Consider the following 20,642-nt stretch of genomic DNA (forward strand, 5'->3'; position numbering starts at 1 on the left):
TTACACTACTGAACCCTTTAGGACTGCAAACTTTCAGACAGAAACTCTGAAGTCTTCTTACCTGCCTGCTGCAAATGCCAGCTCCCTAGCCTGCCAGCATGCCACAGCTGGAATCACAGAATCATAGAATCAACCAGGCTGGAAGAGACCTCCAAGAGTGTGACACTGCTGAATTGGCTGACTTGTGACAAGGGAATGTGAGAAGGGAAAACCAAGCCCAAAAACGTAGCAATGCATCTGAGTGGACAGCTTAGTATGGACTTGGTTTTCTCCCAAACAGTCTAAATCACAGTGTCACAGAAATGTAGAGGTTGGAAGGGATCTCCAGAGATCACTGAACCCTTTCAGTGGACACTGACTGCTTCGCAAGCCCAGTTTCAGAGAGGAAAAACACTCAGCCCAAAACACCTGTCCAGTGGCCCATAAGCAGCTGAGAGGTTCAGAGCAGGATGGACACCTCCAAAACCCCAGCATCCAGTTCTGCATCTTGCCCACACAACCTGAAACAGCAGAACAAGTCTCATGACCTCAAGTGTGGACCTTGCTATGGAAGGAAAGTGGTGTTGGACTATTTCTGACAGAGTCACATCCACATCCAGCTTCGCCACACAAGACAAACCACTCTCACACGAGCAGTTGAGTTGGGACCTTTTATATTATCACAGAATCACAGTCAAGGTTGGAAGGGACCACAAGGGTCATCTAGTTCCAACCCCTCTGCCATGGGACCCTAGATCAGGCTGCCCACAGCCCTCCAGGCATGGAGCCTCAACCATCTCCCTGGGCAACCCATTCCAGCCTCTCACCACTCTCATGCCAAACAACTTCCTCCTCATACCCAGCCTGAACCTACCCACCTCCAGCTTTGCTCCACTGCCCCTAGTCCTGTCACTACCTGATACCCTAAAAAGTCCCTCCCCAGATTTTTGTAGGCTCCCTTCAGGTACTGGAAGGCCACCAGAAGGTCACCTGAGAGCCTCCTCTTCTCCAGACTGAACAGCCCCAAGTCCTTCAGTTTGTCCTCACAGCAGAGCTGCTGCAGCCCTCTCAGCATCCTCCTGGCCCTTCTCTGGACACTCTCCAGCACATCCACATCCCTCTTGTAATGAGGGCTCCAGAACTGGATGCAGTACTCCAGGTGGGGTCTCAGCAGAGCACTGTAGAGGGGGAGAATCACCTCCCTCAACCTGCTGGCCACACTTCTCCTGATGCAGCCCAGGCTCTGCTTGGCTTTCTGGGCTGCAAGTGCACACTGCTGCCTCATGTTGTGCTTCTCGTCCAAGAGCACCCCCAGGTCCCTCTCCTCAGGGCTGCTCTCCAGCCACTCACTACCCAGCCTGGATTTGTGCTTGGCATTGCCCTGATCCAGCTGCAGGACCTTGCACTTGGTCTTGTTGAACCTCCTGAGGTTGGCTTGTGCCCACCTCTCCAGCCTGTCCAGGCCCCTCTGGATGGCAGCTCTGCCCTCCAGCCTGGCTGCTGCACCACACAGCTTGGTGTGGGCAGCAAACTTGCTGAGGCTGCACTCAAAATTGGCCAGCCCTATCAGTCTGCATGGCTGTGGCAAAGCACCTGCCCACGGCTGCTCCTCTCATCATGGTATGGTTTGGGTTGGAAGGAACCTCCAAAGGACATTCAGACCAATGCCCCCCTACCATCAGCAAGGACACCTGCAATGAGAGCAGGTTGGTCAGAGCCCCAAACCACCTGACCTAGAATGGTTCCAGCCATAGGACAACTCCCACCTCTCTGAGCAACCTGGGCTAGGGTCTCACCATCTCAGTGTCAAACATTTCTTCATTCTCTCTATTCTGAATCTCCCTCTTTCAGTTTCAAACCATCACCTTTTCTCCTGTCACAACAGGCCCTGCTCAAAAGTCTGTCCTCAGTTTTCTGATCAGCCCCTTTAAGTCCCAAAAGGCCACCAGAAGGTCTCCCTGGAGCCTTCTCCTCTCCAGGCTGAACACTTCCCACTCTCTCAGCTCTCTTGTTTCTCCAAAACAGCTTCTCTTACACAACAACAACTGAATAACAAATGAAGCTTGGGCTATTAAGAGTGTGCATCACAGGCAAACCTTTTCTGATGCTCTGAGTTTAGTCTCACCAAACTCATTCCTTTTGTGAGATCAGCTATGAAGAAAGCATGCATCAAAGGCAAACCCTTTCTTCTAGGACAGCTGGCCACTTCTCACTAAATCAGTGGGATTAATTCAGCTGTAGACCTCAAGAGGAGTTGCCCTCAAATCAAGAAATGAGCCAAGCAGACTGAAAAACAAATATAGCAAAACAGAACACGAAATTACTGTGTTTTGGTTTAATTGTGAGAGAACTGAAATAGCTTTCCCAGAGGCGTTGTGGAGTCTCCTCCAGGGAGATTCCAAACCCATCTGGACATTGTGACCCTGGGCAAGCTGCTGTGGGTGACCCTGCTTTAGCAAGGGGGTTGGACTGGATGATCTCCAGAGGTCTCTTCCAACCCTCACCACGCTGGGATTCTGTGCTTCTGTGTTTGAGTTAAGTGGACACACTAACAGATCTGAAACTCACCACTAAGCATCACCCAAATTCAAAGGGAAGCATCGAGTCACCCATAAAAGTTCTTTTTCACTTCCCTTTTGCACAGAGGTTTCTCACCAGGTTTGCAAAGAGTTGAGAGAACTTCTCTCTTCATGGAAATATCAAACCACACAGGCGACTTTCATCTGCAGGCAGGGTGAATCTGTGACAGCCACAGCAGCAGGACACCCTTCAGAAAAGCCCTCCCCTATCAAACTCATCAGGTTCCATGTGCACAGCTCTGGCAACACCATTCTAGCATCAAACCCATCTTGGTTGGAGGGAGACCTTTGAAATGACGGAGAAGAAAGCTTACAGTCAGCTTTTCATTTGCTGTTTCAAAGCGTTCCTCAAAGTTTTCCTCAAGTCAGACCACAGGAAGAACTTTGACCTGAACACCTGCCCAGAAACTCCCTGCTGGATGTGGGGTTTTAATTCACTAATGTCCTGAGTCGCATTCCTTCTCACTCCATAACCTTCCTTCCTTCTTACTCCTTGCCCTTCCTTCTTTCTCCATAATCTCACTTCCTTCTTAGTCCACGACCTTCCTTCTTCCTCCATAATCTTCCTTCCTTCTTACTCCACAACCTTCCTTCTTCCTCCATAACCTTCCTTCCTTCTTACTCCTTGCCCTTCCTTCTTTCTCCATAATCTCACTTCCTTCTTACTCCACAACCTTCCTTCTTCCTCCATAATCTTCCTTCCTTCTCACTCCTTGCCCTTCCTTCTTTCTCCATAATCTCACTTCCTTCTTACTCCACAACCTTTTGTTCCTCCTCCATAATCTTCCTTCCTTCTTGCTCCACAACCTTCCTCCTTGCCCCATAACCTTCCTCCTTACCCCATAACCTTCCTCCTTACCCCATGACCTTAATTTCCCCTCCTTAATTCCTACCAGACTTTCTATGCCCATCTGTGCCATGGCAACAGCAGAGGTCAGTGAACTTCAGCCTCCTACTGGTCTGTGTAACCAAAGGAAAAAACCCTTAAGAAAAGCCCTCTTCAAAACACTGCAAATATTTGACACCCCAAATCCTCACAACACAAACTGAGTATTACCAAAATGGAAGATTCTTCCAAGTCAATAATAAGCAAACACTAGATTCATGGAAGTTCACATCAAGACAAAGGTAACCTCCCAGACAATGAAGACCACACTCTTGCAAGATCAAACAGGGGAAGGATGGAGCACAGGTTCCAGCACGGAAGTGCTACAAGGGAGATGTGAACCCGTGGGCAATCACTCTGAGGGCAGCTGCTGTCCTAGGTAGGCTCCAGCAGAACCAGCTCCCTGCCCAGAGCCCTTTCTGTTTCTACTGTACCTTGACAGGGATGCTCATCCGAGGTTCCACCTCCGCGTTGGGATGCCCAGAGGTGCTCCTGATGAATCTCCCAGCAGGATGCTGTGTGGCACACAACCAGTCCCTGCTGAGCCTGATGATTAGTCTTGATGTGCCCTGCAAGACAGCAACAGCCAGATCATGGCTTGGGCCGAGTCCAGTCAGGTGGTTCACACAGAGCAGCCTCTTGACTGCCCCAACTGCATGCATTTTACAGTCCTAGAATCACTTGGTTTGGAGAGGGACTGCTTCCAGAGGCCTGCAGTAACAGGACAATAGGGTTTGAAATTAGAGAAGAAGATATGTAGACTCGATGAGAGGAACAAGTTCTGCACCATGAGGGTGGTGGAACACTGCAACAGGTTGCCCAGGGAGGTAGCTGAGTCCCCATCCCTGTAGATATTCAGAGTCAGGCTCAACAAGACTCTGAGCAACCTGATCCAGTAGAGAATGTGCCTGCTCACTGCAGAGGTGCTGGACTGGATGACCTTTGGAGGTCCCTTTCAACTCAAACCATTCTATGACTTCATGAAAACACCTTTGAGATCATAGAGTGCAACAGTAAAAAGAAGTGTTATGGATGACTGGGACTGTCCCACATAAATGAGACTGTCCCAATCACTGACACATCATAAATAAGCTTATCTAAGTATTACAAGCACAGCTGGAGGGACATCAGCCTGCAGGAGGCACAGAGATGGTGCAGAACAAGACTGAAGACCATAGCTGAGGCCATTCAGAGAGCAACCCACACCAAGAGCCTAAAAACCAAATAAATAACTGGTTTTAAACTGCTCAGTCTTGCAAAGAGGACAAGGAACACGAGTCAGCTGTCCTCAAGCTGGAAAGATCTTCCTCTACTCCACCCTGACCAGACCTCATCTTCAGAGTGCTGGGGCCAGCTCTGGAGTCCTCAGCACAGCAGAGACAGAGACCTGTTGGAGCAGGGCCAGAGGAGACCACAGCAATGATGGGAGGGCTGAAAGCTCTCTGCTGTGAGGCCAGGCTGAGAGAGTTGGGGCTTTTGAGCCTGGAGAAGAGAAGGCTCCAGGGAGACCTTCTGGTGACCTTTCAGTACTTAAAGGGGATGATCAGAAAGCTGGAGGGGGACTGTGTGCAAAGGCAAGTAGTGATAGGACAAGGAGTGATGGTTTTAAACTGAAAAAGGGTAGATTTAGATTAGACATTGGGAAGAAATTCCTCACTGTGAGGGTAGCGAGACACTGTCCCAGGTTGCCCTGAGATGTTGTGGCTGCTCCTCCCCGGAGGTGTTCAAAGACAGGTTGGATGAGGCCTTGAGCAAGCTGGGCTAGTGGAAGGTGTCTGCCCATAGCAAGGGGGCTGGAACCAGATGATCTTTAAGGTCCCTTCTGACCCAAACCATTCTGTGATCTGGCCAACAGGACAATTGCTTTACCTTCTGCTGGGGTAGAGAAGAGACATCTTCTGCAGACACAGGTACAGCAATGCTCCCTGGATGCCCACTCCCCCACTTTGCATCCCCCAGCACATCCCTCTGGCTTGCCCAGGGCGCTGTGGCTCCCCAGTCCTGCTCTGCAGCAGAAGCAGCTCCTTCTAATTATCCCTCAGCCTGCTGCCATCTACACGGTGGCAGAGGAACTCGTCAGAGCCTCTGAAGGAGTGAGTGTGAAGATAAGCCTGTCTCCTCACTCCACTCACAGCACAGAGCCCAGGCACAGCAGGACACGCTCCTGCCTGACTCATTCCCAGCAGCCACCAGGGAAGTGATTATTGGGTTGAACTGAGAGGACAGGGAGGCTAACTTTGGGCTAGCAAGGAGCAAAGGTGTGATTAGAAGGCTCAGCCTCGTCTAGAGAGCCTTATCAGAAGTCATTTCCATGCAAATGGAGCAAATATCCCCTCTTGGCTAGAAAAGGCTGAATTCCACCCGGATTTACACGCTTTACAATCTCATTGACTTCAGAGGAACTGCCCGGGGCGTCAATCACCAGGCTGCAGCCTCCCAGTGACAGCAGAAAGCTCTTCATGGTCCTCCATTAACAACCTCATTACCCAACCAGGTGATGCAGCCAAGACCCCACGAGTCAGGTCTCAGCTGCTCTGCTCCCTGTCAAAGCCTGGTGAGGGTGGGAAGGGGAGAGAAAGGTCTGATGATGGCAATGCCAAGCCAAACCCACATAGCTTAGCATGGGGACAGCCAAGGGGGTCCTTCAGGCAGCACAGAGGAAGAGGTGTGAACCCTCCTGCAACCTCAGTAAATCCAGACCAAAACCCATTCCAATTTCAGGGTATTAAGGACTTCTGCTAGGGGGATAGAATCATGGGAGCATGGAATGGTTTGGCTGGGAAGTGACCTTTGAAGGTCATTGAGTCTAACTCCCCTGCAGTCAGCAGGGACATCTGCAATTAAATCTGTTGACTCAAAGTCCCATCCAACTTGTCTCTGTCTTCCAGGGATGGAGCCTCTACCACCTCTCTGGGCAACCTGGGCCAGTGTCACACTGCCTTAACGTTTTTCATTTCAATTCTCCCACCTCCTGCCATTCCAGTACTCCCTCATGATACAGAGGAGCTCCAGTTAGCTGCCAGCTCATCTGCCTCTCCTCTCCAAAGCATCAGGGCTGATGCCTCCCCCACCCAGGTTATCTTAAAAACAAGCTGCTCCACTTCTCTTACAAACCTCGGTGCCAAGGGCCACTGCTGCCCCTGCTCCTCACTTCAATCACAGCTGTTATTTACAGTGCTACCAACGCACTGGGATAGAGGCTAATAAATGTTTAATGGCCCAGTAAACACCAATGGCTTCATCTAGAGCCCATTTCAAAGCCCCATCAAACATAATCATCCTTTGAACATCTGTCTGACGCGTCCCTAGCTCCTGCAGGGTGGGGGAGATGGACCTGGCTGCTCTGTGCTGACATGAGACAGGGGATGGCTGAAAAATCAAAGGCTTGGTTAGGTTGGAAAAGCCTTCTAAGATCACTGAGTTCCCTAACTCTATCAAGGCTGGTGCTAAACCATGTCCCTCAGCACCACATCTCTGCTCCTTTAAAACACCCTCAGGGATGAGGATTCAATCACCTCCCTGGGCAGCCTGTGCCAGTGTTTGAGAACCCATTCAGGGGAGAACTTTCTTCTAATGTCCAACCTAAACCTCCCCTGGTGCAACTTGAGGCCACCAGAGAGAAAAGATCAAACTCCACATGCCTCTGATCTCCTTGCAAGGAGTCGTGGAGGGCAATGAGGTCTCCCCTCAGCCTCCTTCTCTAAGCAACCTCAGCTGCTGCTTGTGAGCTCTTCAACAGCTTCACTGACCTGCTCTGGACCCACTCTACCACCTCAATGTCCTTCTTGGAGCGAGAAGCCCAAAGCTGAATCCAGTACTTGAGCTGTGAGGGGGAAGGGAGTTATCTACAGAGAAAAATGGGTTTGCTATAGGGAACGGGGGGTTGGCTACAGGAACACAGATATTCTCCCTGCTTCCACATCAGTTTCTTGCTCCTAGAAGAGCAGGGCTATGCACCAACCTGTCAGACCTCAACTTCCATCTAATACAAGAGGAACAGTAGAGTATGTGGAGGAAGTTGAGAAGAACATCATTTACTTACAGACTGGGGTACAGGGGGACAATACACACACATTTCATGAAGTGTTGAAGGAGATAATGGGGCCAGAAATGCTGAAGCTTGCTGGGACAAAATGGACAAGGGATGAACACTTCAGCAGATCAGGTCACACAATGTGCAGGACTGCCAAGTAGACTCACAGAATGGTTTGGATTGGAAGGAACCTCCAAAGGTCACCTAGTCCAGCCCGCTTGCAGCCAGCAGGGGCATCCTCCACTACAACAGGTTTGCCCAGAGCCTTGTTAAAGCTGCCCTTGAGTATCTTCAGGGATGGGGCCTCAACTACCTCCCTGGGCAACCTGTTCCACCATTCCACCACTGTCATGGTGCAGAACTTGCTCCTAAATCCAATATAAATCTGCTCTAATTTCAAGCCATTGCCCTATTGTCCTGTCACTGCAGGCCTTTGGAAACAGTCCCCCTGCAGCCTTCTTGTAGACAGGAACTGGAAGGTCCTTATTAGGTCTCCCCAGAGTCTTCTCATCTCCAGGCTGCACAAGCCCAGCTCCCTCAGCCTGTCCTTGGAGTAGAGGTGCTCCAGCCCCCTGATGAACTTGGCTGGCCCTCCTCCAGACCTGCTAGATCAGGTCCATGTCCTTCCTGTATCGAAGGCTCCAGAGCTGGAGGCAGTGCTCCAGGTGAGGTCTCAGCAGAGCAGAGGGGCAGGCTCAGCTCTCTCCATCTGCCAGCCACACTGCTTTTGATGCAGCCACATTCTTCACAGGCATCTACCCAGGCAAGTGCTGACTTCTGCCAGAGCACCCAAAGGGCAGGAAAGTTCCTCAGGCAGGTAAACCTCCTCCTCAGATCTGCAACGGAAGGCAGATTTCCTCCTACCAGTTGTAGTTTTGGGTCCATTAAACAATATTCCCTTCCCATGCAAGACTTGCTTATCTCCTAGCCCCTCAGATCTCCACTATGATAACTGGAATGAGTCATTCTGACACATGAAAGAGAAGCAGTTATGTTTTTATTATGCTATTACACCTCGCTGGGACAAGCTTCCTTAAAGGCCTGGTGCTAAATCACACTCTAATTATGTTTTGGGAAATGAACAAGAGATAAAACACACCAGGGAAAGCCACAAGGACTTCACAGGGAGAGCTCACCCTCGATGTGGGGCTGTACCATTCAGCTGTGCCACACAGGAGCTCCAGCAGCTAGTCCTCTTGTATAGTTTTTTCTGTGCCACACTCAAGGTTTCATTTATTTTCAGCCTACAAAGTAACCCTAAAAGCAGATTCTAGTACTGCTGAAGTCTTCTGATATAGCCAAGGCAAACTGACTCCACCATCCGACCAAGAATTGCAGAACAGGACCTGGGGGTTCTGGTGGATGAGAAACTGGACATGAGCCAGCAATGGGCACCAGCAGCCCAGAAGGCAATGGCATCCCAGGCTGCACTGAAAGCAGCATGGCCAGCAGGTCAAGAGAGGTGATTCTGCCCCTCTGCTCTGCTCAGACCTCACCTGGAGTGTGGTGTCCAGCTCTGGAGGCCTCAACACAAAACCCTGGACCTGATGGACAGGGTCTGGAAGACAGCTACAAAGATAATCAGAGGGCTGGAGCACCTCTTCCATGAACACAGGCTGGAAGAGTTGAGGTTGTTCAGCCTGGAGAAGAGAAGGTTCCAGGGAGACCTTAAGCTGCACTTCAACATCTGAAGGGGATCCATAAGAAAGCTGGGAAGGGCCTTTTTAGAAGGATGAGAAGCAACAGTTTGAAACCCAAGCAGGGGAGATTTAAGTTGGACATTAAGAGGAAGTTCTGCACAGTGATGGTAGTGAAATACTGGAGGTGGTGGAGATGGTTGAGGCCCTATTCTTGGAAACATTCAAGATCAAACTTGATGAGGCCCTGAGCGACCTGATCTAGTGTTGGATGTCCCTGCTGACTGCAGGGGAGTTGGACAAGATGACCTTTGAGGGTCCCTTCCGACCCGAGGCACGCTGCGATTGCTTGCTCCTGTGCTCGCCCCCCGGCTCTCGGCTGGGCTGACTGGAGACACCTGCTTCCCAGCTCCAGCTGGTCACACAGTATCACAGTATCATCAGGGTTGGAAGAGACCTCATAGATCATCAAGTCCAACCCATTACCACAGAGCTCAAGGCCAGACCATGGCACCAAGTACTACGTCCAATCCTGCCTTGAACAGCTCCAGGGACGGCGACTCCACCACCTCCCCGGGCAGCCCATTCCAGTGTCCAATGACTCTCTCAGGGAAGAACTTTCTCCTCACCTCCAGCCTAAATCTCCCCTGGAACAGCCTGAGGCTGTGTCCTCTTGTTCTGGTGCTGGCCACCTGAGAGAAGAGAGCAACCTCCTCCTGGCCACAACCACCCCTCAGGTAGTTGTAGACAGCAATGAGGTCTCCCCTGAGCCTCCTCTTCTCCAGGCTAACCAATCCCAGCTCCCTCAGCCTCTCCTCGTAGGGCTGTGCTCAAGGCCTCTCCCCAGCCTTGTCGCCCTTCTCTGGACACGCTCAAGCATCTCAATGTCCCTCCTAAACTGGGGGGCCCAGAACTGAACACAGCACTCAAGGTGTGGTCTAACCAGTGCAGAGTACAGGGGCAGAATGACCTCCCTGCTCCTGCTGGCCACACCATTCCTGATGCAGGCCAGGATGCCACTGGCTCTCTTGGCCACCTGGGCACACTGCTGGCTCATGTTCAGGTGGGTATCAATCAGCACCCCCAGATCCCTCTCTGTTTGGCTGCTCTCAGCCACTCCGACCCCAGCCTGTATCTCTGCATGGGGTTGTTGTGGCCAAAGTGCAACCGGAGGGTCCTCCAGCTCCGAGCCAGGCAGCAGGAGAGGGATCAGGGCAGGCTTATGAGGAGGCTGGAAGCCAAGCTGCCTGGAGGCAGGGCTGTCATCAGGGCGTACTCCCCGTATCGGCTCCCGCCGGCCCCCTTCTCCTGGCGGTGGGACGCTGGGGCTGAGCGCAGCCAGGAGACTCTGGCAGAGGAGGTTTGAGCACTTGCTCCACTGCCAAAAACGTCAAATTAGAGAACAGCAAGAGCTCACAATAAATCCTCCCAAAGCCAACCACAGCCTTTACAGTCAAACAAACAAAACAAAAAAAGAAATCATTGATGAAAGCAAAGTTCCACCCAAAAATGCTTCCTGTCCCTGCACCAACCTTTGTTTGCTTTGGGTTCTCGTGGCGCACGGGAGCACAGAGTGCAGTTTGGTGGGAGATAGGTTACTGCTGCTAAAGCAAAGAGCTTTGGGGCTTCTTTTTTTCCCCTCCTCCTCCTCCCTGAACAGATAAAGCACTAAAAAAGCCCACTCTGAAACAGCTTGGGCCTGCACTCCCAGATGGCAGCAAAAATTAGCATTATTTATTTGGAGTTCAGTCACTTTTGAAAAGAGAGTTGGGGAAAGGAAGAAATGTACTTGAATTAGGGCTCCTTCCCCTTTCCTTTTACAACCAACACTTCCAAATGCAGCGTGGCAAAGAGCCTCTTGCAGAGCTCTGGGAAACCACACTTATAATCCATCTGCCCAAGGAGGAGAAGGAAAACAAGGAGAACAATAAGAGTGATGGAAGTTTGCTCCGAGGAGACAGCTGGGAAGGTGAAAGGAGGAAAAGGCAGAAGAAAACAGGCAGCAGAATGATACAAACGAATCCAGAACAGCGAAAGAAGCTTGATGAAGCCATTTCACATCTGCCCAACACTTTATCCAGCAGAGGAGATGTGATGGCATGGTGTGAGACAAGCACTTGTGTCCCCAATCAAATCCCTGTACGGGGCTCAGCCCAACCCTCTACCTCCTGAGGACTTCAATGTCCCTCTTTCAGAATCACTCAGAAGTGACAGAGGTTGGAAAGTCCCTCTGGAGATCATTCAGTCCAATCCCTCTGCTAAACAGTGACATCCACAGCAGCTTGCCCAGAGTCTCAAAATCCAGGGGGGGCAGAATCTCTCCGGAGAAGGAACTCCACAACCTCTCTGGAGTCAGTGACCTTAGAGGTCTTTTCTAACCCAAAACATCCTATGATTCCATTGTTATTTGCCTTTCACTTCCCCCAGAACACTCATTTCTCCAGCACAGAGTGGGTTAGAGGCTCACAATGTACAGCAAGACACAGAATCCCAGAATCCCAGCATGGTGGGGGCTGGAAGGGACCTCTGAATATTATACAATCCAATCTCCCTGCTAAAGCAGGGTCACCCACAGCAGCTTTGCCTAGGATCACAGTGCCCAGGTGGGGTTGGAATCTCTCCAGAGAGGGAGACTCCACAACCTCTCTGGGCAGCCTGCTTCAGGCTTCCAGCACCCTCACACCAAACAAGTTTGTCCTTATGGGTTCCAGACAGAACCTTTTGGCTTCCAGGTTGTTCCAGCACCTGAGTCATGTCTCTGGTCCTTCACTGAACTCTCTCCAGTCTGTTCTTGTCTCTTGTACTGGGGAGCCCAGCACTGGACACAGTGCTCCAGTTGTGGCTACACCAGTGCTGAGTGGAGGAGGAGAAGGAGAACCTCCCTTGACCTGCTGGCAATGTTTTGTCACCAAGACCCCAGGCCCTCCTGTTTTCCAGCTGGGTGGACCCCAGCACTTACTGGTACCTGAGGTAGTTCCTTCCCAGGGTTAAGACTTGGCACTTCTCTTTCTGAATCTCATGAGATTCCTTTTGGCCCATTTTGTCCAGCCTGTTGAGGTGCCTCTGAATGGCAGCAGGGCCCTCTGGAGTATCAGCCACTCTTCTCAGTTGAACATCAGTTTGGTGTCATCAGCAAACTTGCTGAGGGTGCACTCAGCCTCATCTCCCAGATGATTAATGAAGATGTTAAACAGGACTGGACTCAAAATTGACTCCCAGGGTACACCACTAGTTACTGGTCTTCCAGCAGCTTCATCCCACTGGTCACCATCCTTTGGGCACATCCTTCTGTTTTCAACCCACCTCACTGTCTGCTCATCCAGTCTGCACAACAACAGCTTCTCTACAAGGCTCTAAGGCATTACTGAAGTCCAGGCAGACAATACCCACTGCTCTCCCCTCATGCATCAGACCAGTCACTTCATTGTACAAATTCTTCAAGGTAGTCAAGTAGGACTTCCCCTTGCTGAACCCATGCTGACCACTCCTGATGATTTTCTCATCCATCATATGTCTGGGAATGGTTTCCTGGGTGAAGTCCTCCATCTCCTACCTGTACTTGCAGTTTTGGCTCAAAAAGGCTGGAGAAGTGATAAGACTGATGAGGGGGCTGGAGGAAAAGTCTGATGAGGAGAGGCTGAGGGAGCTGGGGGTGTTTAGCCTGGGGAAGAGGAGACTTAGAGGGGACCTCAGCACTCTCTACAAGTACCTGAAGGGAAGATGTAGTCAGATGGGGCGTCAGGCTCCTCTTGCAGGCAACGTGTGACAGGACAAGAGGGCATGGTCTGAAGATGCACCAGGGATGGTTTAGGCTGGATATTAGGAAGCATTTCCTGATGGAAAGGTGATTAGGCACTGGAATGGGCTGCCCAGGAAGGTGGTGGAGTCACCACCCCTGGAAGTCCCGAAGAAAAGATTGTCTGTGGCACTTGATGGCTCGGTTTAGCTGATGTGGTGCTGTTAGGTGATAGGCTGGACTGGATGATCTCAGAGGTCTTTTCCAGCCTCGAGGGTTCTGTGATTCTGAGAATCTCACATTTACCTGCTTGGTCTTCCTGGACTGGTGCAGTGATAGGGATTGCAGGCAAACAGCAGATGCAGGACAGAAAACTGCTTGTGGGTCACTATGGGATCTGATGGCACAGTGGTTCCTTTAGATGAACAAGTAAACCAAAGTGGTTAGTTTAGATGAACAAGTAAAAAAAAGCAGGGAGAGCACCAGCTGTGTAGATGGCAAACACACATCATTTTCTCCAGCAGTGAAGCCTGTTCTCTCCACAAGAAATTCCCATTTACTTCCAGCACAAATGGATTATTCAGAGACAGACAAGCTGGGAACAAAATTAAGTCTCAGAGTCCAGCATGTCCCAGGAGATCAGATCAAATCCAGCCTGCTCCTTTCCTCCACTGCATGCAAGCCAGGAACTTGATGGCTGCTGATTGCTTCCATCACCACAATAATTAGGTTAATTTTTAGCTGCTTGATTTTGGCAGAGAGTCTCTTAAAAGCCCAATCAAGAACAATTAACTGCAAGAGTTAAGTGAAATATAGCACCAAGAAGGTTTGGGCTCTGTCCCCAGAGTATCCAAGCTCCTGAGCAAGCCTGCAAAGGGAAGCACTCTTAGAAGAGATCCAAAAAGTCTTTTTCATATTAGAAACCATCTAGGACCTATGAGGTCAAAAGATGGAGCCCTGGCTTCAGGTCCTGCTTGGGCTCAGAAGTTTACAGCCTCTTCCCACACACCAGAGAGAGGAGCCTCATCAGTCCATGGCCTCTTCTGTCACTGAATCAGAGAATAGCTTGGGTTGGAGGGCATCTTAAAGACCATCCAGTTCCAACCTCCCTGCCATAGCCAGGGACACCTCCCCCTAAACCAGGCTGCACAAAGTCTCATCCAACCTGGCCGTGAACATCTCCAGGGATAAAACATCCACAGCCTTCGTGGACAACCTGTTCCAGTGCCTTGTCACCCTCACTGCATAGAATTTCTTCTCAACATCTAGCAAAATAATCCTCTTCCAGTTTCAAACCCTCACCCCTTGTCCTATAACTACACTCCCTGACAAAGAGTCCCTCCCCAGCTTTCCTGGAGACCCCTTTTAAGTATTTGAAAGGCCACCAGAAGGTCTTCCTGGAGCCTTCTCTGCTCCAGGCTCAACAACTCCAACTCTCCCATAATTGCTATGGCCTCCTCTGGCCCTGCTCCAACAGGTCCCTGTCTCTGCTGTGCTGGGGGCTCAGCAGAGAACAGGGGCAGAACCCCCTCTTTCCACCTGCTGCCCATGCTGCTGGGAATCAGCCCAGGGCATGGTCATTTTTGGGGCTCCAAGTGCACATTGCTGGCTCCTGTTGAGCTTCCTGTAAGCAAATACCTCCAAGTTCTCCTCAGAGCTGCTCTCGATCTATTCTCCACCCTGCCTCCCTGTCCCTCCCTGAAGATGCTGTGTTGCTAAGCAGCCAGATGTGGAATTTCTACACTACAAAGCATGCACAAGTGGCGACTGGGATTTGGGACAACACTAGGAGGGAAGTCCTGGCCAGGGTCCCCTTTCTCAGGACTTGCAGAGTTTTTTAGATACTCACTGATCTTAACAAACCCAGAGGCATTCCGATTGCATGTGCTGCTGAGAAGATGGACCAGGGCACACTTCCTTTCCTTTTATGCTCCACCAGAGAGGCTGTGGATTCTCCTTCTCTAGAGGTGTCTACAACCCACCTGGATGAGTTCTGGTGTGACCTGCTCTAAGAGAGCCAATAGCATCCTGCCCTGGACCAGGAACAGAGTGGCCAGTAGGACAAGGGAGGTTATTCTTCCCCTGAACAGTGCCGTGTCCAGTTCTGGGCTCCTCAATTCAAGAGAGATGTTGAGGTACTGGAATGTGTCCAGAGAATGGCAGTGAAGCTGGTGAGGGGCCTGGAGCACAGCCCTGTGAGGAGAGGCTGAGGGAGCTGGGGGTGTGCAGCCTGCAGAAGAGGAGGCTCAGGGCAGACCTCATTGCTGGCTACAACTACCTGAAGAGAGGCTGTAGCCAGGTGGGGTTGGTCTCTTCTGCCAGGCAGCCAGCAACAGAACAAGGGGACAGAGTTTCAAGCTGTGCCAGTGGAGGTCTAGGCTGGATATTAGGAGGAAGTTGTTGTCAGAGAGTGATTGGCATTGGAATGGGCTGCCCAGGGAGGTGGTGGAGTTGCTGTCCCTGGAGGTGTTGAAGCCAAGCCTGGATGGGGCACTTAGTGTCATGGTCTAGTTGATTGGACAGGGTTGGGTGCTAGGTTGGACTTGATACTCTTGGAGGTCTCCTCCAACCTGGTTGATTCTATAATTCTATGACTTGATGATCTCTGGAGGTCCCTTCCAATCCCTGGCATCCTATGATTCCATGTGGTGTTCTGCACAGGTGCTGAGGTTTGAGTGGCAAGGAGGGACACAACATTGAGCTTCCAACAGCCAGACAGTGTTGCAGGTTTCTTATCAACAACTAAAGAAACAAGAACCTAAGCCCTAGCCCAGAAACACCTCAAGCTGCTTCCAGTGCTGGCTTCCTGAAGAGTCTGCTTTGGGCTTCCCAGTAAAATCCCAGTTCTGATCTAATTTTTATGAATTTATTTATTTCTAAGAACACAGCTGTTAAAAAAAAAGGTCTCTTACTCAAAGGCTAAGAGCTGTCTGAGAGCCACAGCCACATTCAAAGGTCTCTACTCATTCAGGAATTCTGAAGCCAGGCTGCACCATGAAGTCCAATTTCCTTATTTTTGAGTATAATCATCCCCAACTTCACAGAGCCAAGACACTCCCAGAGAAGCGACTTGTGTTGACAGAGGCAGCAACAAGAGTCCACTCACCCCACTGCTGCCCTCATGCCTGCCAAAAGAATTGCCTGCCCATCCAGCCCCAGTGAGAATGAGTCAAGCAGGAAAGGCCTATTGGGAAAAGAGGGAAAAAAGGTTTTAATGAAAACAAGCAGGCAGAAGTCAGGTCCACTCCTGCACTGCACCCTCTTTGCTCCTATTTTGTCTCAGCTGCCAACCACAAATTAACTCCTTGAGTTAAAGCCTTGCTCATCTAGCACTTTTAATACTTAGTCACTAGAAAATGAACATCTGGTTTGCTTGGAGGCTTTCAGCAGTGACTCAATCTTATCTGCAGTGGTGGACTGCTGAGGATTAATATTCCTGAGGGGTTTGTTGTTGGTGGTTTTTTTTCCTCCTCCCTTAGCAACAGGGCTGCTTGCTTTCAGGAGGAGGAAGCAGACCAGATACAAGGAAGACATTTTTCATGCTAGGGGTGGTGAGACACTGGCCTAGGTTGCCCAGGGAGGTGGTAGCTGCTCCATCCCTGGAACAATTCCAGGTCAGGTTAGATAGAGCTTTGTGCAACCTGCTCTATCTGGAGATAGCCCTGCTGACTGCAGCAGGGTTGGACTGGATGAACTTTAGAGATCCCTCCCAACCCAAACTATTCTGTGATTCCATGACTATCATAACAAAAATCCTTCATGCTCTGGAATCAGAATAACATCTGGGTCTGGACTGAAGGAGGTTGCAGGAAGGCTCACACTTCTCTCCCTGTGCTGTTTCAAAGAAGCCCCTGGCTGTCCCCATGCTCTGTGATTCTATGAAGCATCCTAAAAATCGTGTTGCTTAGACCCAAGTTGAAGGAGGAAGCACAGGACCCAGAGAGACTTTCATCCTCAGCTGGAACCACCTGCTGAGATGTCCAGCAGCACATCCCTGTTGCTCAGAGCCCTTGGGATCGATAGAGGTGGCAGGGTGATGGATGGCTTTCAGCAGCAGCCTCCTGCTGTGCTGGCAGTAGGCACAGTGAACACACCACAATTAAAACAACTGAAGGAACCCTCTCAGTAAGTGCATCACCCCCAGCTGAGAGCAGCCCAAAAGCTTTATCTGTGATTTAACCTCACTGGCTTCAGGCCCAGCAGACAGCACAGCATCACCAGTCCTCCTGATGTGCAGTGAGGTAGCAAGGCAGACACAGAGCTTTAGGAGGAGGATGCAGCAGCAGGAAATGTCCTTGCACCAAGGGACACAATTACTTGGCTGAGAGAAGACAGCAGCATCTCATTAACAGGGCAGATGCCAGGCATGTCCAAAGGCATGGCATGCCTGGGAAAGGGATTTTAGGGAAGAACCTGGACACAGCATCTTGCCTGTGCGGTGTCCAACACAAACCCATCCCCATTTGTGCAGGACCCATCTTGCAGCTCATCCAGAGTAGAAGCATTATCAGAGAATCACAGAATGTATCAGGTTAGAAAGGACCTCCCAAAGTCATCCAGTAAAACTCCTCCATATTTGCAACTAGAGTAGGTTGCTCAGAGCCCCAGACAACATCAGTGGGAACAGTTCCAGCCATGGGGCATCTCTCACATCTCTGCAAAACCTGGGCCAGGGTCTCATCACTCTCAGGCTGAAACATTTCTTCCTTCTCACTGATCTGAATCTCCCTCTTTCAGTTTCAAACCATCACCTCCTGTCCTGACACAGAAGGCCCAGTGCAAAAGTCAGTCCCCAGTTTTCTCACTGGCCCCTTCAAGCAATGAAAGGCCATATGGAAAGTCTTCCAGGAGCCTTCTCTTCTCCTGGCTCAACAACCCCAGCTCTCTCAGCCTGGCCTCACAGCAGAGGGCTTCCAGCCCTCCCAGTATTGCTGTGACCCTGTCGTCTCCAGAAATTCCACTGCTACTAGGACAGTACCATCAACTCCCATAATGACAGTACCCACCACAGCTCACAAAGCTCCACCAAGTTCTCAGCCCAAAGTTTGTGCAGGAGCCCTGCAGACCATGACAAACAAGTGCTGCCACGCACGCCTGGAAGAGTCAAACTGTGCTCCTCATTAGTCCCTCTGCGGGCAGAGAAGCAGCAGAACTGGTTTGCAAAGAGAAAAGGAAAGAAAACAGAGATGACTCTGATAAGATGTCTAATTAATACAGCATGAGCTAGACGGGCTGGTTGGGCCTGGGCATCCCATCTGCTTTGACTTCAGTGGGGATGGCTCCCATCTGCACAAGCGCCACTTCCCATACGGCTGTTCCCGCGCTGACGAGTCAGGGATGTGCCTTCAGCAGCCGGGCACAGCTCTGCTGCAGCCTGGTGCTCTGCTCTGGGGAGGGATAGAGAAACAACGAGGAATAGGAGTGCTCAGTGTGCAAAGGGTGGTCCTGACACACCAACACCGCAGCTCAGAGCCCTAAAGACCCAGATCTGGAATGGTTCCAGGCATAGGGCATTTCCCACCTCTCTGGGCAACCTGGGCTAGGGTCTCATCAACCTCAGGGTGAAACACTTTTCCTCCTCTACAGTCTAAATCTCCCTCTTTCTGTTTCAAACCATCACCTCTTGTCCTGTCAACCCTTGTCCTGATCAGCCATTCTAAGTACTGAAAAACCACCAGAAAGTCTCCCTGGAGCCTTCCCTTCTCCAGGCTCAAGAACCCAAACTCTCTCAGCCTGGCCTCCCAGCATAGCCCTTCCAGCCCTCCCAGCATTGCTGTGGCCTCCTCTGGCCCCACTCTTAACAGGTCCCTATCTCTGGTGTGCTGAGCACTCTAGAGCTGGCCATAGCACTGCAGTGGGGGTCTTGGCACAGGGGCAGAATCCCCTCCCTGTCCCTGCTGCCGAGGATCAGCCCAGGACACAGCTGGCTCGGGGCTGAGCACTCTGTGCCAGCTCATGTCCATTTTTTCACCCACCAGTACCAAGTTCTTCTCCACAAGGCTGTTCTCTAGCCCTTCATCCCCAGCCTGTGTTGATATGTGGGTTGGCCAGACCAGTGTTAAGGTCCTTGCACTTGGCCTTGTTGAACCTCACGAGGTTCACATGGATCCACCTCTGGATGTTGTCCAAGTCTCTCTGGATGACATCCCATCCCTCAGGCATGTCAACCACACCACTCAGCTTGGTGTCATCAAGCAGTCTATTATATTCTTTATGCAGCAAGAGGGAAGAAGAACAGGACTGAATATGCATCATCCTACAGAGGAGGTCCATATCATGTCTACAATTACATAAATAAATCGCCTCATGTTCAAGGCAGCCAAACTGGGAACACCAAACCTAGAGCAAGCAGGATGCAAACAAGGTCAGATCCATCTGGGATGTTAAACCCTTCTCACTGTCTTCATTCCACAGAGCTATCTTCGTAATCTGCAGTCAGGGCTGGCTAGAGGATAGATCAGGGAAGATCTGCCACTGAGGAAGCATCCCAAACCCAAGCCATTTGGCTCCAGCCACGATCTCTCACAGTGCTGGGGACATCTGACCACTGCAGCTTGCTCCAGTCCACGTCACACCTCCACACCACTCACAATCCAACAGCACGCAGCAGCAGAGAACTTCTGTTTGGAAATCAGGGCTGCTACACCCAGGATCATCACACATCACAATGCAAAGGCCCAGCAAAGCCACGGTGATGAAATCCTCCAGCACAGACCTGATCTCTGGACTTCCCTCTCAGAGCTAAATACAGACAGCACCCATTGGAGGCTGAAATATTCTCCCAGTAAGGTCAACCAAAGCAGGAAGGCTTGGGTAAAACATTTAAAATCAAGTGTTTTCTCTCCAGAAAGAGACAGTAAGTTTCCAGTAGCATCCTGGAAGCTGTTCTTCTGACAAGGAGCAGAGCTAACTCAGCTACCTGCACAAGGCCAAAGGCACAAGAGAGCTTCAACTGGAGCTTGCCAGCTATGCTGTGATGGTAAGAGGGGGAAGGGGAGATTGAGGCAGCAGGCAAGGCTTTGGAATAGGCAGAGAAGCAACTTTCCATGGGAGCATGTTCCTTTAAAGTCTGATGTATTAGATCATCTTGTCTCCCAGAGGATGTTGTTTCCTAATGTTTTGCCCAGACTGATTCCAAATGTCAAAAGCAACGCTTGCTTTGCTGCCTTTGTGCTTTTCTAACTACCTTGGGTCCCTGCAGAGCCAGTCACGGAGGAGCACTGGAGACTCTCTTCTGTCTTTCACATTACAAACACAATTACTGCTGCAGCCTGATTACAGCATCTCCTGTCACACAGACTCTGCAAGAAGCTGGAAGAACAGCTTTGCCTTACACAGGGAGTTAGCAAAACCAGACAAGTCCTTCAGTGCTCCATGCTCATGTGCTGATGAAATGCAAGGAAAACCTGTGCAGAAGAGCATGCCTTAGAGAATGCCACTCACAGGGCCTTCAGAGCAGGCATGATGAACAGACCCTGCAAAGCACTTACCCTGATACGCTGACAACTCCCTAAACAATCTTAGTCCTCTTTCTTTGCAATCCTCTCGTCTAGTTAATGAAGAAAAACCTTCACTAAGGAGACTTTTAGATCCATGTGGCAGCCTGGGTATGGACATTTTTACCATATCTGTGTGGTGGCAGCCTGGGCATGGACGTTCTTGCCCTACCTGGGTGATGGCAGCCTGGGCATGGACGTTCTTGCCCTACCTGGGTGATGGCAGCCTGGGTATGGCTGTTCTTGCCCTACCTGGGTGATGGCAGCCTGGGTATGGCTGTTCTTGCCCTACCTGG

At 50.7% G+C, this 20,642-nt stretch overlaps 1 protein-coding gene across 2 annotated transcripts in view; it reads right to left on the reverse strand.

Moving 5' to 3' along the window:
• PTPRA (protein tyrosine phosphatase receptor type A) overlaps positions 1-20,642 on the reverse strand; it is a 162,349-nt gene that overhangs the window by 124,483 nt on the left and 17,224 nt on the right. For both annotated transcript variants that reach the window (XM_064151661.1, XM_064151660.1), the window contains one exon: positions 3,879-4,013. In XM_064151661.1, the coding sequence (XP_064007731.1) occupies positions 3,879-3,896 (18 nt within the window). In that variant the 5' untranslated portion in view covers positions 3,897-4,013. Of the gene's footprint in view, positions 1-3,878; positions 4,014-20,642 lie in introns of those variants that run through there.

Source organism: Pogoniulus pusillus, chromosome 11 (genome assembly GCF_015220805.1).
Source record: "Pogoniulus pusillus isolate bPogPus1 chromosome 11, bPogPus1.pri, whole genome shotgun sequence".
Taxonomy (NCBI): Eukaryota; Metazoa; Chordata; class Aves; order Piciformes; family Lybiidae; genus Pogoniulus; species Pogoniulus pusillus.